Source organism: Cystoisospora suis, assembly GCF_002600585.1.
Source record: "Cystoisospora suis strain Wien I chromosome Unknown contig_491, whole genome shotgun sequence".
In the NCBI taxonomy this organism is placed as follows: Eukaryota; Apicomplexa; class Conoidasida; order Eucoccidiorida; family Sarcocystidae; genus Cystoisospora; species Cystoisospora suis.
In genome coordinates, this window is record NW_027153292.1 from 314 (window position 1) to 18,050 (window position 17,737).

The following is a 17,737-nucleotide window of genomic DNA, read 5'->3' on the forward strand; positions in this document are numbered from 1 at the left end:
GGCTGCCGAGGACATGGGGCTTATGTCAGGCAAGGATTCCTCCTGGAATCATGTCGAAGAACGGGGCTTGAAGGAGACCAAGGGAGACACTGAGGCCGAACGCACCTGCTTAGCCATTCTGGGTGCGCAGAGGTTTGCGCGCCTAGAGTCGCCCTTGTCTCAGGTTGCACGAAGCACAGTAGCGGGTGCCCTCTAGGCGGATGCGGACTGTTTGCTTGGCATGTGTCGCCTGCTGCCTGGACGTGGAAGTACTTTATTTGCACTTCGCTCCTCGAGACTAGCCAAGCAAAGCGAAGCTCTGAGAGCAGAAGGGAGCGTCGTGGAGAGCCTGTCTCCAGACAGTGTCTTCTGACGACCGTGGTTGGTGGGAGGCAGTGTCGCAGCAGGACCAGCCTCAACAATGTCATTGTGGAGCATGCGAGGATTGCTCGCAGTTTTTGTCTCTACGGCTGTAGCATTCGCGTTGACCTACAGGTCGAAACTGACAGTTCCGGCGTCAATCGCATTCTTTCTGGGCGCGTTTTACACGTTCCTACCGGTTTCAATTTGCACAGCGTACTCGCTGACTGCTCAGGCGTTGACAGTCTTGGAGTTTCTCCTAGCGTAAGTAACCTGCCGGGCCCAGAAGCGCTACTTCAAGCGCGAGTGGGGCGAGAAGGGACCGTCGCCGCTCACGCACTGTGTTTGGGCGCACACCCGAGCGCACTCGGACCGGGACACAGATGTAACCGATTCATTCATACCGTGGTTGAAGGTACCACGCGGAGCACGGGCTTCTGTTGCCAGCTTCTTCGTGTCGCGAATACCCTCTTATCTTGCATATCAGTTCTGACAGGCAGAAGGCAGAGACTCCCGTTGGTGGGTCGCAGCATGATCGTACTTCCATGTTTCATGCCGTCCCTTTTCACGCTGGTCTTCCAAGCGGAACTGCGGCATGACGTTGGTATGCGCCTGTGCAGAGCTGTTGCATCACTCGGATCATTGGTTGCTGCTGCCAGTGTGTCGGCAGTGCTTCCGCCTGCTGGTATCGACACTCATGGTGCTGGCGTCGCCTTGGTCCACATCCTCTTTCTAGAAGCAGGCCGAGCCGTGTACTCTTTTTGTAGATCCCGCGCAGTTTGTCGGAAGCTGGTGCCTCTTTCTGTGGAGGTGAGCCAATGGAAGGCCGCGGCCACGCAGAATAGACCGTCGAGCCGTTTTGCAGAGGAAGTGACCACGGGGTCATCCAGCTCGTCTTTGCGGCTTTTTCAGGCTGGAAATGCTGCAGGTCTTGGATTTTACGTGCCTGTCATCATAACCAGCGTCTTTCCTGGTAGGCGCACAGGTGTGAGAGGTGTGAGTGTAGTCCAGCTCGGTGGACCGCGCTCTTCGGTTTCTTCTTTTTTCCGGTGGGCCCTCGGACAGATCCTGAAGTTCTTTGGAATGACCCGCTTCTGACTCGTGCGCTCCTTTTGCTCAGTCTGGAGCGGGCCAGCCGCTTGCTGTGCTGCCGTGACCACTCTTGGTCCAGCTTCGGCTGTGGACGCTTTCACAGTTGGTGAGCCTTTCTCTTGCAGGGGCTGCGCACGCATCCAAGCGGAAGCGCGCATGTCCCAACACTGCTGGTTGTTGTGGACCCCGTTTCTTCGTGTTGCAGGGCTGGCGGTGGGGACAATTTGCATTTTCAACGTCTTCGCGACCTTGTTAGTGCAGAAGTTCTTCTTAAGGCACGCGACGTTCAAAAAGCATCTCTGTGTTCTCGGGGCGACAGTGGTTCTTCATGTGATTATTTCGTCCGTGGTAGGTCGCTGACTCGAGAAGTCAGAAAAGGTAAGGGGAGTAAGTAATCAACTAAATCTGAAGAAAAAACACAAGAGTGTCTCTTCTTTCTGTCGAGGACTTCACGTTGTGAAGTTGTCATCAGGATTGAGTTTCATGACATCATACTGCGGTGCTTGCAGGCAATGCTCCAGCGCTCAGAGGTCCGCGGTTCCGTTGCGTCGATTGCCCTTTTCCTATGCCTGCTACTAGGCGGCCCGTATTTACTGACCCGTACTCAAACTCCGTTTGGAAGCCGCTCAGAGCACTCCGCAGAAAGCGAGGCCGCACTGCCGGAGCGTACGACCCATGTATAATTTGATACACTCTGATTAGCCGGTTTCCGTCGGCTCTCGCTTTTTTCTCAACTTTCTTGAAGCCATACAGATGTGGAGGCAGACAACCCGTAGCACGGCCTTCCTGCAGCTGGGGTACTGGCTTCCGAGCTACGAATACGGGGATGCGCCATAGTGAGGACAGTAACTCGTGAAGTGCAAGGCCCTTGGTCTGACCATGCCAGACTGTGTTAGCAGTGCCGGCTTGGCCGCGATGGAGATGACTGACTGCTATACGGGCTGGGTGGAAACCGGCTTTTTGGCGTCATAGCTAGAGGTGTGTCTGATCGATGGATACCGGCGTTTTGGAGTGTTGTTATCGTTGGCCCAGGCCAGACATGCGACAGGAAAAAACGTGGGAGTGGTGAGACGTCTTCCGCGTAGTGGAGCTTTGTGCTGAGGAGTGCCTCACTTCCTTCTGACGGCCGAATTCGCAACCCACACCGAGAGAACGCCGGGCACCATGGCCTTGCGTAGCGTGACGTGGGGCGGCCCAGCAAGTCAGCCTTCGTGTAGTGCAGTCGTGCAGTCCCGTGGTGATTGCCGAGCACACCTGTGTAAGCAACACATAGGGTTGCGGGAACGTTTCTGCGGAGCTGTATAGCTCAGAATATTTAGGGGTTGCGTGTTAGCGAAAAGCAGTACTGTAAGATGCTGCCACACGAGCGGGCCATACACCCCCGGAGAGAGCGCCGATACCCTCCCCACCCTGGGCAGCCTATGCTAAGTGGATCGGGGTGTACATACATTAAGAAGAGTTCTTTACAGAACCCTGCGTCCGGCCGCACTTGCTTTATAACTGTATCCGTACGTGACTGGTGCACGGTACGAGAGAATCAGCGACCTGCAGAGGAAAAATGTGGGGTGTAAAGGTCTGGTGGGTTCCAGCTTCCTTCCTTGGAGTGGTGGTAGCCGTCGCGGAGGAGGCTAAGGTAAGCGGTATTGCATGCAACCTCCGCGGGTCACTGCGTATTTCACGCTCGTGTAGCTTTTCGGGAGTCGGTGGCCAATCCCCTTCAAACAGAATGCGCAGACTCTTCCCTCAATCGAGGTTAAACTGGCGCCTCCAGAGGATGTGAGTTTCCTTTCAGCCATGCTTGGAAATGCCAGTCATCCGGGTTTCGTCCATAACATCCAGCCTCTGCCACAAGTAACAGCAGAGATACAGCTGCTGGAGAGAGCTCGGATGCGACTCGAAGAGGTGAACGTTACTCTGATCTGGCTCTGCTGCCTACACCTAAGAGTAATGCCACAGGGACTGATGGCCAAGCTTGAGGATGAGTACAACCGTCAACTCGACAATTCTCAGACTCAGATTAGCGGGGCCGTGGAACGAGTGAGGACCAGTGCGCGTGACTTGGTTCGTGGCTCGTATGATTCGCTCCCCTACTAGGCAATGAGAGTCTTCAATAGCCCGAATATCCTACGGAGCGCAGTGAAAGCGTCCATGATGCCGCTGACTACTAGTCCTGTCCGAGCGACGCCCGAGTTCCGTCAGCTGCCTGATGGGTTAGTATTGGAACGTCTTCCATCGTGATGCCTTGCGCTGTACAGCTGTTTCAGAGCCGCATCAATGCATACCAGGACAGTGCGCAGCGACGTCAAGGTCCACAAGAATGGACCTGTCGGTCCCGAGCGCCTTGTGTCCACATCCTTCCTGGAGACCGAGCAGATGACTTCGTCTGCCTCCGGAAGCAAGTTCCTAGGCCTGCTTGGAATGGCGGCGCCACCACCGTCAGTTAAAGTGGAAGTATGGACGAGTACTCATAACAACGATACGTGGTCGATCAGCACTGTGAACCGCAGCTGACTGATATCAAGGAACCCGACCCCTCAATCAAGGACAAAATGGTCGGTCTGACGGAAGGGTTGGCGGTGCCGCTCACCCTCTACATAGGCTTTCCTCGTAGGATGAGATTGAGGAGCTTCGCACCGATGAGGAGACCAGAGTTAGAACTCTTGTGTACTCATACTTGTACTGGGATACCGTCTCGTGCAGATGTTTCAGCAAGCCATTGCTGAATTTGAGCAGCTCACGAAGATCACAGTCCAAGGTACTCCTACCTGCCACCACCCTAGCCGTACAGATATAAATCTCAACCTTCAATAAGAATTGGAAAAAAATATTCAGATCCAGATGAATCCCTTCCTCGTAGACACAGAGGTACGACAAGTCAGCTTGTCACTGAAAGTGCTATAACCCTAGCGGGGTTGCCTCCCAGGCTGTGGGAGCAGCTGTCCAAGAACAACTGTCTACGACGGCGCCAGCAAGCAGAACAGTCGCTTTCCGGGAAGTTGATGAGGAAGGGACTCCCTTCTTAGGCAGAGTAAGGGAGACACGGGGGCAGTTATGCCTTGGGTTTCATCAGATCAATGGGTTGCTCAGAAATGCCAGGAGCTGCGGAACCGATACCCCAATTTCAAAGTGGAATGCCCGGCGAGCGGGGACTCAGTCCAGACGGTAAGCTTGTGCTGACCCAGTCCCGGTGGGAGTGAGCATCCCACATTTTTTCGGCAGCCCGGAACGCAGTCCTCCTTCTTGGAAGTGACAGAAACAGCTGTTTCTACGCAAAGTACGGAAAGTGCACAACTCATCAAGGTTCCCACGTTTCAAGAAAAAGGGGTTGTAGAAAGCAAACTATTCGACTCCGATATGGAGAAACAGCTGAATGTGAAAGTTGCACAATCTGACAAGCCGTAAGATGAGCTGCTTATAAATTGTCGCACACAGCACTGTAACTGCCGCACCACCCCTTCCAGCTATCCTACAGTGGATGAGCTCGTCAGCGACATGGAAAAGAAACGCAATGCAACAGAACGGCTCGTAAGCGGGATGAGCTCAAATGAGTACTGCAGCAGATGGAGCTCTCCGCCGCTTCCAGGAGCGCATGAAAATTTTGGAACTGCAGCTTAAGCTGTTGAAGGTCAGGAGGGCTACGCGGCATATCCCGATGAAAGCCAGTAATGCGCAGTCCCTCAGGCACAAGATGAGATGATAAAAGACGCCCTTCACACGTCCGTTGCCCGTGTACTGGCCCAATATGCACCTGCCGGTGAGCGTGTTACCCTATCCGGCACAACCTCCGCACCTCATTCCATCGGTCCTTCAGTCGAAGCAGTTAAGGCGGAAGTTGCAATTCGGAGCATTGCCTAGTTTTTGTGAAGCCTGTTGACACCAAGCTTCACCTATACCCACTTGAGAATATCCTTGATGAAAATATTCCAAACGACCTCTATCAGTACCTCGACGCAAATTAGATAGATTACAATCCATTCCAATTTGTAGCCATGCTGCACGAAAACGCCAAGAGACAGACTCGCTCGTTTTTCTCCAGGTTGCCGCCTCACAAAAAAAGCCTGCATCTGCTAGCAGCAACTCACCTGAATTGTTAACTCGTTGTTGAGCATATCATACAGATCCTTGATTATATCCAACCTGCACCACGAGCCCTCGACAAAAACACGGTGGTGCCAAAGGATGACGTGCTAGCAATGCTGCAGTGTAGCCTCGGACTCGATCAAGGTTCAAAGACCCACCTCTGGTTCAGAATCTCGACACGTTTGGGAATCTCCAAGTACCGCCGGCAGTGATCGTAGTGGTCGGCAAAGTCATCATTGTCCCAGAATATATCTGCCAGCGACGGAACGGCATGGCAGTTCAAAGAAGAATTCGAAGCGCAGCGAAGGGTGCACGACTGCGTACCAAAAAAAGAAAGAAAGCCTCTCGCCCCCGAGAAACAAATCCTCCTTACCAGGAGTATCCAGTATGTCCGTATGTAGATTGATGTAAAAGCGGTTTACAAAAAGCTCTCCTATCCGTTTGCCGATATCTTCGCGAGTGGAATTGATCTTCCCGGACTTCGCTAGACCCTCTGCAACCAGCACAGTCTCTTAGCACCCTGTGAACTGTTTGCACTTTCGTGTCGGATTGTCAGTTCAGCTGGACACCTCGCTTGGCCGAAAAGCAACTCCAGCGCTCACCCGGGATTTTGCGTGTTCTCTCTATCGTTTCGTCAACGACAGTTTCGAAGACGGCTAGCTTCACGCTCTGTAGAGTGGACAAAACGGCGGAAGCAGGGAAACTCGCAGGGAGACGACGCGGGAGGGAACTGGCCTAGCAGACCGAGTGGACACACCCCGACCTCACCTGAGCGAAGGCATAGGAGTACGCCAGGCGTTCGAAAATATTAGGAGTCACCAAGTGAATGTGGTCTGCCTTGATTGTTGCTCTGTCTGACCACACGTAGCTCATGTTGTCCTCCTCGCGTTTGGGCCCTAAAGGTTCCTTCACAAAGGGCTCCATGATGTGAATGAGCTCCTGTCGCCAAATAACAACAGAAAAAGGCATCCGCTTCAGTCACTTGTCAGTACGTGCTCTCCGCCAGCCCGCCATCCCCGCCGGCGCTTTCAGGCCTTCCTGCTGCTCCCGGAGCTGGGCCGTACCTCACGTTGGTCCTTGTCGACATCCCACGCAACCACACAACCTGAAACGACCAACAGTTAGGTAACGATCTGAAGTTAGAGAGAACTCCAAGGTCACCGCGCTCGTTCAGGAAAGCCGGTCAGTGTGCAACAATTGCTGCGGACAAGCCTACCAAACCTGAAGATAAAACACGTTTTCTTCGGGTTGAAGCATTGACAGAAGAAGACCTCGCTGTAGGTATTCTCTACCCTGTGAGAAACAGGGAGAACCGCAACAGCGCCGACTTGCACCTCCACCCTGCCACCTGCTTCCACCAGTTCCGCCCGATGTGCACCGAGGTCTCTTACTTGATCATTCCCGAGCCCAGAGCTCCACCTTTTTTGAAGCTCTTAAGAATGTCTGCAAAGAACTGGGACCGATAGCACTAGAAAGAAACAATCCGTCGCCTCGGAGCGGCTTCGGTGTCTGGCCTCATACCGGCACCGTCAGCGGAAGTCAACTCTTACTATCTCAGTTCCTAGGCAACACGCCCATACAGTTCCTGCTGGGTCTGTAAGCGCCTACACACACAAAAGCAGAAGCAAAAAATCCTAGCACAAGTATCCCCAGAGGTGTTACCTCCGTAACCGAGATGAGTGCTGATGCAGCTGCAAGAACCCTCTGACTCTCGCAGCCTGTACCGTCACCAGCCTCGTCATCTGCATCTCACTCACCTCGCTGCGCTCCCGGATGGAGGCCTGGATGTCCGCCCGTTTTTGAGCGCTACGAATCGGCTTCTTGTGGGTGGAGTACCTCTGCAAAGCGGACAACACAGTCCCTCGGACGCGTCGACACCCGGCAGGCTACTGCGGCAAGGTGATGATAGACCGTCGATGCTGGATACTTCTGTCAATAATCGGAGAAGACCAAAGCGCCTAGCGAGAATCTGTCGCGCCGCTCGACCCTTACCCCGGTGTCAGAGAAAAAGTGTTCTTGCTCGTTGTCAATGGCGGCAACTTTGTTCAGGGCGAAGGGCTTGGCGTCCGTAACACGCTGGTAAGGCGCCCCGATAACTATTTCACGCGCTTTCGCCATTTGAACCTTCTAAGCCGCCTTTCTCAGGCGCAAGCAGTAACTCAGAGCCAGGCATCCATCAGATTGTCGCTCCTTCGCTCGCCGGGAATCTGTGACGGCAGTGCGATCACCTCGCTATAGTGCAGGCCGAGGACCTGAATTATTTTCCGCGCCGCAAGAAAGTATGAGTAGTACAAAAAAGAAACTCACTCTTCTGTTGACTGCGTTCTAAAAAAAGCAATACAATCACAGGTTGCACGGGTACGCGTGTCGTTTGAAAGCAAGCATGCATGCTGACATCTTTCTTACGCCACGGTTTCCTGGCTCCCTGGGACAGCCCCACAGTACGAAGCGGCGAACAGACTTGTTGTCTGTCAACTCTCTCTGACGCTTCACACACTGACAAACGTTACGCAACAGTTCACGGCCCCAGGTTGACGCTAGGCGTTGAGTCTCGCGCTTTTTCGATTGCACTGCTGGCGGGCTAAGACAGTATCTCGCAGAGCAGCTAGACTCGGGCACCGGTTGAGTGGGCCGACGGGGAGCTTAAGAAGCTCTCCCTTAATGATACCGACCTGAGTTCTTGTTTCCGGTACTGGAGTACTCTTCATCGGCGATGGGTTCGCGAAGGAAACAGTCGAACCATACGCCTGCGTCGAGGTCCTCTCTCCAGCCGCAGGTCGATGTTACGGTCTGGGACGGCACGGAGGCGAAGGTCCGATGGGGGACCCGCCGCGAGGCAACTCCGAGGAAATGCAGAAGACTGGGGAGTGTGCCAGACGATTCGTGCCGGCACGGGGCAGTCCCCCCCTTCAAGGTTAGATCATGTGCTGTGCATTTGCTGCTGTCTTCCGCGCGCCTGGATCCGGCAGCGTCTGTTCTCCAGCAGATTTTCGGACTCTAAGCGCCTGTCCTTTTTCTTGGGGTTAATTCAGGAGCTCCGGAACAAGAAGCTGAAGGGGCGACTGCGCACGCAACAGGCTCTGAGTGCTGAAGCTACAAGGAGACTACAGATGGGCAACCTGCTGTTGCCGGAAGCGGAGGGGTCAGTTTCTCATCCACTTAGCGAACTGGCTTTTGTTTGCACCAGCGGAAGAGGGGTCAGTTAGGGTCCGCTGCACAACGGCCTGGTTTTTATCCACTCAGTGCTCTGTTGTGCTTACTGGAGCGGTGAAACCACACCGCTGCAACGCGTCTTCTGAAGAGACACTCAACAGCGGAGCTCGGGGTCTGCCGCATCTGCTCACGGATAATCTTCCGTGTGCGTGCGACGGGTCTTCTGAGGAGACACTCGACGGCGGAGCCCTGGGTCTGCAGGATGTGCTCAGCTTTACTCTTCCCTGTCGTCTTCCTGGCCTGTCTGCAGCGATCTCATTACTGAGGGACTCGAGAAGTCCTACAGCTTAACGCAAGCAGACATATTAGACCAAGTAGATCTTGGGACAAGGGCGAAGGTAAGGGGAAAATTTTGGAAATTCAAAGCTTCGTTCGAACCCTCCTCCACTGGAAAATACCTGCCCAGCCCTCATTGCCTATAGGTGCTCCCCACCGAGTTTGGTCAGCACAGCTGTCCATGTCCTGGCGTAGCCTTCGTTTTTCTTGTCCTGTCAAAAATGTGTTGGGTCCCACAAAAGATTCGGGTCGCCCGAGCTGGGTGCGTTGGTATACCTGAGGTCGGCTAGAGGCTTGCGTTCTGCTCCGGGAGCACGCGGCGGTTTTTCGGGAGTACCCGCAAGGGGGGCGCGGAGGTACGACGTCCAGCATGGACTGTGTGTTTGCTTAGCCCGGGTTCCAGATTGAGCTGCCGTAATCTTCCTTCCTCGCTTTTTTGCTGACAGGCTCTGTCCCTTGATCTCGGGTTCGGCCCTTATGTGGTCGACTACTCTAGAAACGGTCGTCACATTCTGCTCGGAGGCAAGAAGGGTGAACTTTCGCTGCTGGATTGCCATGGGTTGAGACCTGTCTGTCAGATCAATGTGAGCTTGAGGCGTTCCTGTTTTGGGGGTGCTAGCCAGCGCGTAAAAGTGTCGTAGGTGAGAGCTGTATGACACCCAGGAGTTCTTCGGTAGAGAACTGTCGAGCACATCGGACGCAACTGAGTGAAGTGACTCTGTTGTTCTTCACACAGGCACATGTAGCTAAAGTGTTCACCGAAGCAGGTCACAGCGGTGGGTCAATCCTTTAGGTGACTACGCGCCGCTCGCTTCCGCACTTCTAAGCTCTCCCCTCTGTGTACCAGCTCCTTCCGGCTACTTTTCTTCCGTAGGTCAGGAAGTAGGTGGCGGCGGCCTGCAGCATTCATAGCCGAGCTACAGTGTGGCAGCATCTTGACTATCCTACGGCGATGCGGGGGCAACTAAAGTGAAGTGGCTTTGTCCGGTATTGACGACTGTCCGTATTTTCATCCGGGCACTCCCTGTCGGGAGCAGATCCCTTGAGACTGTCCGGGTGACCAGCTTGCCTTTACGGAACTCATCTTCTCCGAATATGGAGAGAAGCAAGAATCAGCCGGGTCGCAGCTTAGTCCAAACAGCGCATGAATGCTTGCAGTTGACAGAACCTTTTCGCACCAGTATTCGTGGATGCGATGGAAGGGGGGCTTGATGGGGATTTCCGTAGGAAGATTCACTCCCACACCAGTTTGACACTGCAGCAACCCTTAGTCATCCAGACTGCTTATTTGTTGCCCATACATAAATGTCCCGCTTAAATGTGTTTACGCAGGTTAAGGAAACTGTTAGAGATGTGAAGATTCTTCATAGTCACAGCATGTGGGCGGCAGGTAAGTTTGTTCCGTTGAACAGGAGCCCATTGTTGTGACGGCTTGCACCCGTGTTCAGTTTCGGGCGTGAACGCCTACAGGGGGGCAGACTTGCGGGAGCTGGCTGGCTGGAGTTTTGGTGCGCAATCCCAGTTCGGGAGTGGGGGAACCCATGACTGCACGAAAGATATCATAGGTTGGACTGGCTTGCTGCATGGATTGAACATGGTTCAGATGGTGAACGACAGGACGAGAAATGTGCCGGACTCTAGTCGCACGAGAATGTACTTTCGTGAAGGGTCTCTCAGTGTGGACATGCGTCGTGCTGTCGTGGCATATGTTATGTTCTGTTCCTGTGTTGGCTTAACCCTGGAACTGGTGCGTGTTGCATTTGCATTGACGTCATCAAATGTTCGCAGTTCGTTCCAGCGTCAGCTTCCGGCTGCATCGAGTAGTAGGTCTCAACGTAGACTGGGTTTTTGGCAGCAGGGCGGCTTATCCGGGGACCTTCTCTAGTCGGGATAACGGTTTGCTCAGGTGACCCCTTGTGGTTGGCTATCAGCGTGCGACTGACTTTCCTGATCGTCCGTGAGCGCGGTTCCCGTACTTGACTTGTGTAGTGCATGTCCACCTTTCTGATAGTACCTGCTCGGTGCCTAGTACGTGCCCGGGCTTTGGACCGAAGTGCAACACGAGGTCGGGAGACCTCCGGGGGCTGAGTGGTCCAAGTATTTCGTGGTTTGTGTACAGCCCAGAAGAAGTATCTCTACATCTACGATCAGCAGGGTATCGAGCTCCATTGCCTCCGCGACCATATGGTGAGTGCAGTCGCCTCTACTTCGCAAAGCGGTTTTCTGTTGGATGCGGTTCCCCAGAGCCAGGTGCAATGCAGTGCAGTGCGGAGGTCGAACTCAACCTTTTTTTACATCGGGCGTTGCTGGGCCACTCGCTTCTCGCACTGCCGTTTCGCACGAGTTGGTCGCCGTCAGTTCCCAACCGGCCTCGAAGCTGTGGCTTCCTCGCCTTGTCCGGCTGCTAACCTCTGTACTTGACCGACCTCAGGACCCTCTTGCTGCTCCGTTGGCGGCCTGATGTGAGCTACAAGCTCACGGTCTAGACAGACGGCTCAAAAACCGCCGTTCTCGTGCCTCGGAAGGTCTGCTGGGGGGCCTGCCGTGGCGTGGGGTCTCGACTGGGTGTTCCTATGAAGTTCAACAGCTCTCCGGCCCTTGTCTTTGGTGTACGCGGCCTTAATTGGTTGCCCGGTGCGTTTTGTCGTGCAGCTGCCGTACAGGCTGGAGTTCTTGCCGTATCACTACCTGTTGGTCTCTACTGGCGAGTTCGGGGAGCTGGTGTGAGGTTTGTACTTTTGTCCTGCTCCACTGTCGGCTGGCTCTGAGGGGCTGATACGTCAGGGCTTCCAAATACACTGGTCCACGCGGCTGTAACACTGTAGGACAATGCGCTAGCGGAGTGTCACAAAGTCAGACAGCAGGCCGCATCGTGTCGCTCTATTTTTAGTGTGCCGGAGAGCTCGGTCTGAGAGCCCGTTGCCCACGATTCCCGTTCCAGATTGTCTCTGTCTCCGGCGAGTGGTGTGGGGGCACGATACAGGGCGTGTCCGGTGCACCGGTTGGAAATAGTGCTATCGTAGTCGCTCAGAGATTTGCCATGCTTCAGTCGTGCACTAAGTCCAACAACGACAGCGCACGGCCTCTGGGTGCCCCCCCGCGCCCCGTTGATAAGAATGGGATCAGTCGTCGTTTTGAATTCCTCCGGGGGACGCCTTTTGCAGTCGCACCCGAGAGCCGAGCAGGATGGCCACGCACTCGTGAGCCGAGCATACTGAGGTTTGGCGTAGCAGCGCAGGGAACGCTTCTCGGATCATGTCTTTTCAGCAAGGAAAGCTCTAACCTTCGTTCATCGCTGTCATCTCCAGGGAAGCTCTGCGGTTCTGATGTGAGTAGATAGTCCGCCGGCGCTGTGTATTCGGCGGGCGCTTCTCCTGATTTGAGAAGCGTAGGCTCAGTCCTGTTGATCCGGTACGGACTGATTGTTTTCCTTTTATTATTGTTTGTAGATACCAGGACATTTCGACCGGGCAAATCGCTGCGAAACACAAGACACGAAGGGGGCCGTGCGACTGCATGCGACAGAGCCCGTCTAATGCCGTCATCCATCTAGGGCACATGAGAGGCGCCGTGTCTCTTTGGACTCCAAACCTTGCAAAGGCAAGTAATGCTCCCGTCCGGGGTGCGAACAGCAGCGCCCTGCAGTCCTGTGTGATTTTTCTCGTGTCTGGTGGTGTTTGCCTTGGCGAGTCGAGGGCAAGAGCGTCTGAATGTTAGCCCGATCGCGTTTTGAAGCTCGTGTGTACCCAGATATCAGTGGGGAGGGCCGCTCGTCTCGGCTTAGCTTGGGTCCTCGAGTACAGACGAGCCGGCAGCCGTGCAGCCACCCGTGCATGTGGCGCCGATTTCTTTTTTTAGCAGGGAATACGTATTCACTCGGCACGGTGTCACAGCCGCCTCAGAGGCGTGTCCCCTGCCTCTAAAGCACGCTCGTGAACTCTCGTTCACGTGGATGCAACGTGCAGTCACCCATGTTTCTCATCAGTAGTCCTGAGAGATCCCATCCGCTGGTAGCTTCCCTGTTCTACCGACCAGTCCATCTCTTGAGCCCCGGACTCTCTCAGACGTAGGACTCGTGCCATAGGGAAAACGTCGTAGTCCATTTGTCGGATCCTGCAACAGCTAATCCGTTCTGCCCCCGTCCGCGTGAGATGTGAAACAATGTCGCGCGACTAAACGATCTGTGTGAACATCTGACATTTGCAGCCGGCAGTGGAAGTTTCGTGCCACAACGGTCGTGTCACCGCCCTCGACGTGTATCGGGACTACATGGCAACTGCAGGTAAGCGCACGTGTCCTGTGTGGTGTTTGTCTCTAGAGCAGTTTTGTGGCGAGAGTGCGCAGGTGTTGACGCTCTCAGCGAGGCGTCAGCAACTACGAGCTGAGAAAACTTGTTTTCGCTGCGAGCCCTTCTGTAAAATCGCGACAGAGTGCCGGCTCGAGGGCAAGCAAGAAACACGGATTTGGGTTGTACTCGTCCGGTACCTAGGTCCTTCCCGATGCAGTGGTGAGGCACGAGATCGGTTTCTGCCGAGGTTTCAGTAGGTACCGTTATTCTAGTGTTGTGCGGCGGGGGGATTGAAAAACTCTTCGCATGAGTGCTTGCAAAGTCCCGAGTAACCTGTCCGGCTTCAAAGGCTAACAGGGGTTGTTTGTAGCGAGTGCTACAGGAGCGGGGTAAGCCGCGGCAGGCCACGTAGCGCGGACCACCACGTTCTTGCGATGTGGGTCACAGATTTTAGATAGTTACTTTATGCTTTCGTTCAGGAGTTGACGGGTCGTGGAAGGTCTGGGACCTTCGAATGTACAAGGAAGTGCAGAGGTTCAAGTATTTTGGCGTTCCGCCTTCCACCGTCCGGTGGAGCCAAACGGGCTTGCTGGCCTTAGGCTTCGGACCCCACGTGCAGGTCTGGAAAGACACCTACGCCACTGCGAAAGCCAAGATGCCCTTCCTAACAGAGGACTACGGTGGACAGGTACCTCCTCGTTGGCATCCTAGTAGCGCACGCCTGTCAGTGGTTCCCCGGTCCCGTTTATTGATACTTTTCGTCTGGAAGCCGGTGTCACTTCGGAACCAGGCAACCTCAGACACCACGGACCCGCGGATTGATTTGCGTAGCCGATCTTCCCAATATTAGGGTTGCCGGAGTCTTTGGGGGAACGTCGTGCTTCGGGCAACCTGCCTTGTGTTTCGCTGGATGTACAGCATCGCTTGTTCCGCTTTTGGACCCTCGCACGCTTCTTGGGACTTCGTTTACGACTCACGACTTGCGGATTTAGCTGTTCGATGCGGCCCATTCAGAGAAGACGTGTTTTGCTGTGTTCGCAGCAAGTAGGAGCACTGGCTTTTCAGCCGTACGAAGACATCTGCGCCGTGGGCCTGACAGGGGGTGTGCGCACTATGGTTGTACCCGGGTCGGGGATCGCAAACTTCGACAGCCTGGAGGCAAATCCCTACGAGACGCCGAAAGTAAGGCGCTCCCGTGCCGCGTTGTTTTCTCGGAACTGTGAAGTGCAGGCGTCTTGTGACGCAGTGCACAGGTGCATCAGTTGGTCCGCTACATAGCGCAAGCTAGAGTAGGTGTCATACGTGAGCTGGCAAGGCCTTCACGGTATTGTCCCCTGGAAACTTCAGTCGTGCTTCTGCCTGCTGTGTCGCCGTCGCGGATGGTGCACTTGGTCGTCCGTTTTATTGCTGAGGTCTTCCAGGGTTTCCTGAGTGCCCTAGTCTGCGGGACGCGACATTTGACAGGGTACCACTTCCGGGGCGGGGCGGCATGCCACATTACCTCCAGCTAGTTCCCCTCTGCGGAGAGGAAAGTCGTTTCCAGTTGCCGCTAGGGCGGGGGTTGTGTGCTGCAGCTGGTTTCGGGATGTAGTGGATCGCCAGCATTCGGGAGTACGCCACGGCGGCCGTCTGATTTTATAGGACTTGTGAATCTGCGCCTTACTGCCCCGACTCCCGAACACGGCTCAGTTGTGCCCGGTTCAGTTCCAGTGGCGAGGGGGTAGCGACTCAGCAAGGCTATGATACTGAAAGCAGACAGTGATGGGCATTTTCTCCGCCTTCAAATTGCTGGTCGATTTTGATGTTATTTGCTATCCTTGTTCCCTGCCTGCTTCTCTAAACGTGTTCCGCAGCAAAGAAGGGAACGCGAGATTCACTCCTTGCTCGAGAAGCTGCAGCCTGACATGATAACCCTGGATAAACCCCGAGTGGGAGTGCTAGACAAGGCACCCGGAGCAATAGTAATGGAGGTGGAGGAAGTTGCCGCATCGGGTAGGCTCTCGACCAGAGGTTCAGACTGCCAGTTGCTGTGGCCATAGGCGGCCCGACGTCGGCCGGTGGGACTCAGCATCGACAGCGTTCAGCACTGTATCCGAGTAGACTGGCTAGCTTTCTGAGACAAACCAGTCTGAGCTGTATTTATGGTGGCAGAAGGTCTGCATACTTCTCCTCTCTCCATCGGTTCTACGATCTCCGGATGTAGAGCAGGTCTCTGTGATTGCCAGTGCTAGAACCATTGTTTTCTAGGGGAACTACCGGGAGTTGAAGTAGTAGTGATAACAGATAACGCCGAGAATCTCTTTTGTGTTCGTTCCATTGAATTTCACCCCTTGCAGATCCGGTTCTGTTTGCGCGCAAGGACAGTCGCTTTACATCGTCGATACTCTCAGTAGTTTTGATTCGCAAGCCTGTATGCCTACTTGATGACCGATTTAGCGCGACTAGTCAACCGTATGAGATGCCCTGTCGTGCAGCTTACTTTGACAGCGCTCCGGCGTCAAGCTTCTGATTGACGCTGCGACGACTGTCAAGAACGAGTGTGAACGTAAGAGGCTTCGCGTCATTTCTGGAAGAGAGTGTTCAGAACAAGTGGTGATTTTCTGGCGCTGCAGTGACGAGCAGGCATGGACACGGCTGGTGTTTTCCAGTATTGCGAGCTCCCACGCCGGGCGTTTGTGTGGATTTGTCTTCCGCGAGACTCTTCTTTTTCTAGATAAAGCCGTGAAGATGAAGGAAAAGAAGAGCAAGCAGCGTGGCAGGGGGACAACGGCTAAGGCACAGAAGGTGAAGTCCAGATTCTCTGCACCGGAGTGTCTGCCGTGCGCGCAGTCGCAGTATTCGTCATTATACAGTGTTGAAGTCTTCTCGTAGTGTCGGGATTCTGGTAGTCTCAGTCGAAAGCAGAGCCTGCGGCAGCCGCTTTGGGTTGTACTGCTCAATGGATCACACTGTGCTGCGGTCCCTGCGACCGAGTGTGGCTATCAAACCCAGTCCAAAGTATGTGTTGCTAGCGCGATTATAAGGAAGGGCGCAACGGCCAGCTTTTTACTATGTAATATCGATTGTCGTCTCGCTGCCCACCAGTGCGCACACTAGTAGACCCTACTGGATGCCGGGGAGACTTGAAATAGCAGGGCGGCGTCCTAGCAGGACGGCCATCTGTGCAGCTCGAGTGTGTATATGGATTTTCCATGCAAGCAGAAGATAGTCCGCCCGATGCGGCACTGTGGTCCGCGTGCTCCTGCTTCAGAAAGCAACCTGTCAGTACGTACAGAAGGTCCGTGATCTGGCGACAAAGAGAATTGCTTTCAAGCAGGCAGCCAGGAAGGGTGTCAAGACGGAGAAGGCGAACGTGGTTTCCTACTGTGCTCTAGATAGGTACGCACTCGCTTCCACTTCCCGTGAGCCCGTGCTTCAGCCGTGATAAACAGAAGTGGCCTGTAACATCCTGGGCACTTTTGACGGGTAGCAGACGGTATCGATTGTTAGTTGGCGGTGCGCGTCCAGTCGCGGCAAACGCTGGTCTGCCGACGGCTTCCTGCGCTCGAGTAACGGGGTGTCACAGACAGGCCGAAGCAATTATCGTTTTCTCGTGGTCAACAACCAAGTCGCTCAGAATACGAAGAAAAGTCGAAGAGCTTCCCGTATAATGAACGCCTTCCACCATGCCACCAGTAAAGTAGCGCCTGACACTTCACCTCGGTCGTACACAAGACTTGAACAGAGAATAAGTACGGGTAGGAGTTTCGCAGTTGCAGGAGCGTGTGTTTATCTTAGGTACAGTTGCTTCACAGGACGTACTACGAAGTCGTCAAAGTGGCCCGATGTGTCTATTGCCGCTCAGGTTTCGGAGGCAAGAAGCAACAGCGGGAACATGACCAGGGCGCGGGCCCGTAGTTGGCAGACGTCCCAATAGCCTACCGAAGCAGCCGGGCAACATCCGCGCTTCAAGCGTGATGTGTCGACTATGAGCCGCATGTGACGGGGCGACGTCAGCGCGTAACAGCAGAGTACGTCCTTCATGGTGAGGGGGTTCTTTCCTGCTTGTACAGAGGTACTCTTAGGCCGAACTAATTCTCCGTGACCAGGTAGTTGGCTTGTCACTGTCCCAAGAACACGTGTGCAAAACAAAACCCGGAAGAAGCTCCGCTAGATTCATCCCGGTACGTTTGGAGTACGGGCTCGATCTGTCTGTTTTCTCCTGCACCGAGAGGCTGTCACTCAGAACCTGTGCCCGAAGTGCCAGAAATGCGAGCTGACGGCCACCGTCACCTCCCCGGTCACCCTCCTTTCGTGTAAAAGTGAAGGGAGAGTAATGTCACCCCGTAGACGAATATGTGCTGTTAGTGGCAAGGTGCCGCCGCCGTTCGCTAGCAGTCGACTCACGAATGCTTGCCAGTTTTTGGCACTCACACGCTTTTCACTCCAGAGCGCACGTGCAAATGCAGC

At 54.5% G+C, this 17,737-nt stretch overlaps 4 protein-coding genes across 4 annotated transcripts; 3 read left to right on the forward strand and 1 right to left on the reverse strand.

Annotated features, from left to right (window-relative positions):
- Positions 1 to 400: 400 nt before the first annotated feature.
- Positions 401 to 2,028, forward strand: CSUI_001243 (uncharacterized protein; the record flags this gene model as incomplete). The annotated part of the gene is made up of 4 exons (XM_068061449.1): positions 401 to 408; positions 960 to 1,312; positions 1,460 to 1,779; positions 2,011 to 2,028. 4 exons carry the CDS (start codon positions 401 to 403, stop codon positions 2,026 to 2,028), a joined length of 699 nt encoding a protein of 232 aa, XP_067926563.1.
- Positions 2,029 to 3,120: 1,092 nt separating this feature from the next.
- CSUI_001244 (blood stage antigen 41-3 precursor) lies at positions 3,121 to 5,286 on the forward strand (the record flags this gene model as incomplete). Its single annotated transcript, XM_068061450.1, has 9 exons — positions 3,121 to 3,333; positions 3,687 to 3,866; positions 4,043 to 4,081; positions 4,132 to 4,213; positions 4,368 to 4,593; positions 4,614 to 4,829; positions 4,893 to 4,956; positions 5,015 to 5,056; positions 5,113 to 5,286. The coding sequence occupies exons 1-9, from the start codon at positions 3,226 to 3,228 to the stop codon at positions 5,284 to 5,286; spliced, it is 1,131 nt and encodes a 376-aa protein (XP_067926564.1). The 5' UTR covers positions 3,121 to 3,225.
- On the reverse strand, positions 4,751 to 7,985 carry CSUI_001245 (uncharacterized protein; the record flags this gene model as incomplete). Its single annotated transcript, XM_068061451.1, has 12 exons — positions 7,504 to 7,985; positions 7,269 to 7,349; positions 7,062 to 7,115; positions 6,903 to 6,964; positions 6,728 to 6,804; positions 6,576 to 6,616; positions 6,280 to 6,450; positions 6,114 to 6,180; positions 5,836 to 6,004; positions 5,670 to 5,763; positions 5,514 to 5,568; positions 4,751 to 5,423 (listed from the first exon to the last, which is right to left on the reverse strand). Coding segments are annotated over exons 1-9 (846 nt in total), but the record flags the coding sequence as incomplete, so codon positions are not given.
- Positions 7,982 to 17,276, forward strand: CSUI_001246 (bing4ct domain-containing protein). The gene is made up of 15 exons (XM_068061452.1): positions 7,982 to 8,425; positions 8,544 to 8,653; positions 8,975 to 9,062; positions 9,447 to 9,584; positions 10,333 to 10,390; positions 11,120 to 11,187; positions 11,653 to 11,723; positions 12,450 to 12,600; positions 13,207 to 13,282; positions 13,768 to 13,976; positions 14,330 to 14,470; positions 15,142 to 15,280; positions 16,002 to 16,072; positions 16,539 to 16,666; positions 17,133 to 17,276. The coding sequence occupies exons 1-15, from the start codon at positions 8,225 to 8,227 to the stop codon at positions 17,164 to 17,166; spliced, it is 1,683 nt and encodes a 560-aa protein (XP_067926566.1). The 5' UTR covers positions 7,982 to 8,224; the 3' UTR covers positions 17,167 to 17,276.
- Positions 17,277 to 17,737: the final 461 nt, after the last annotated feature.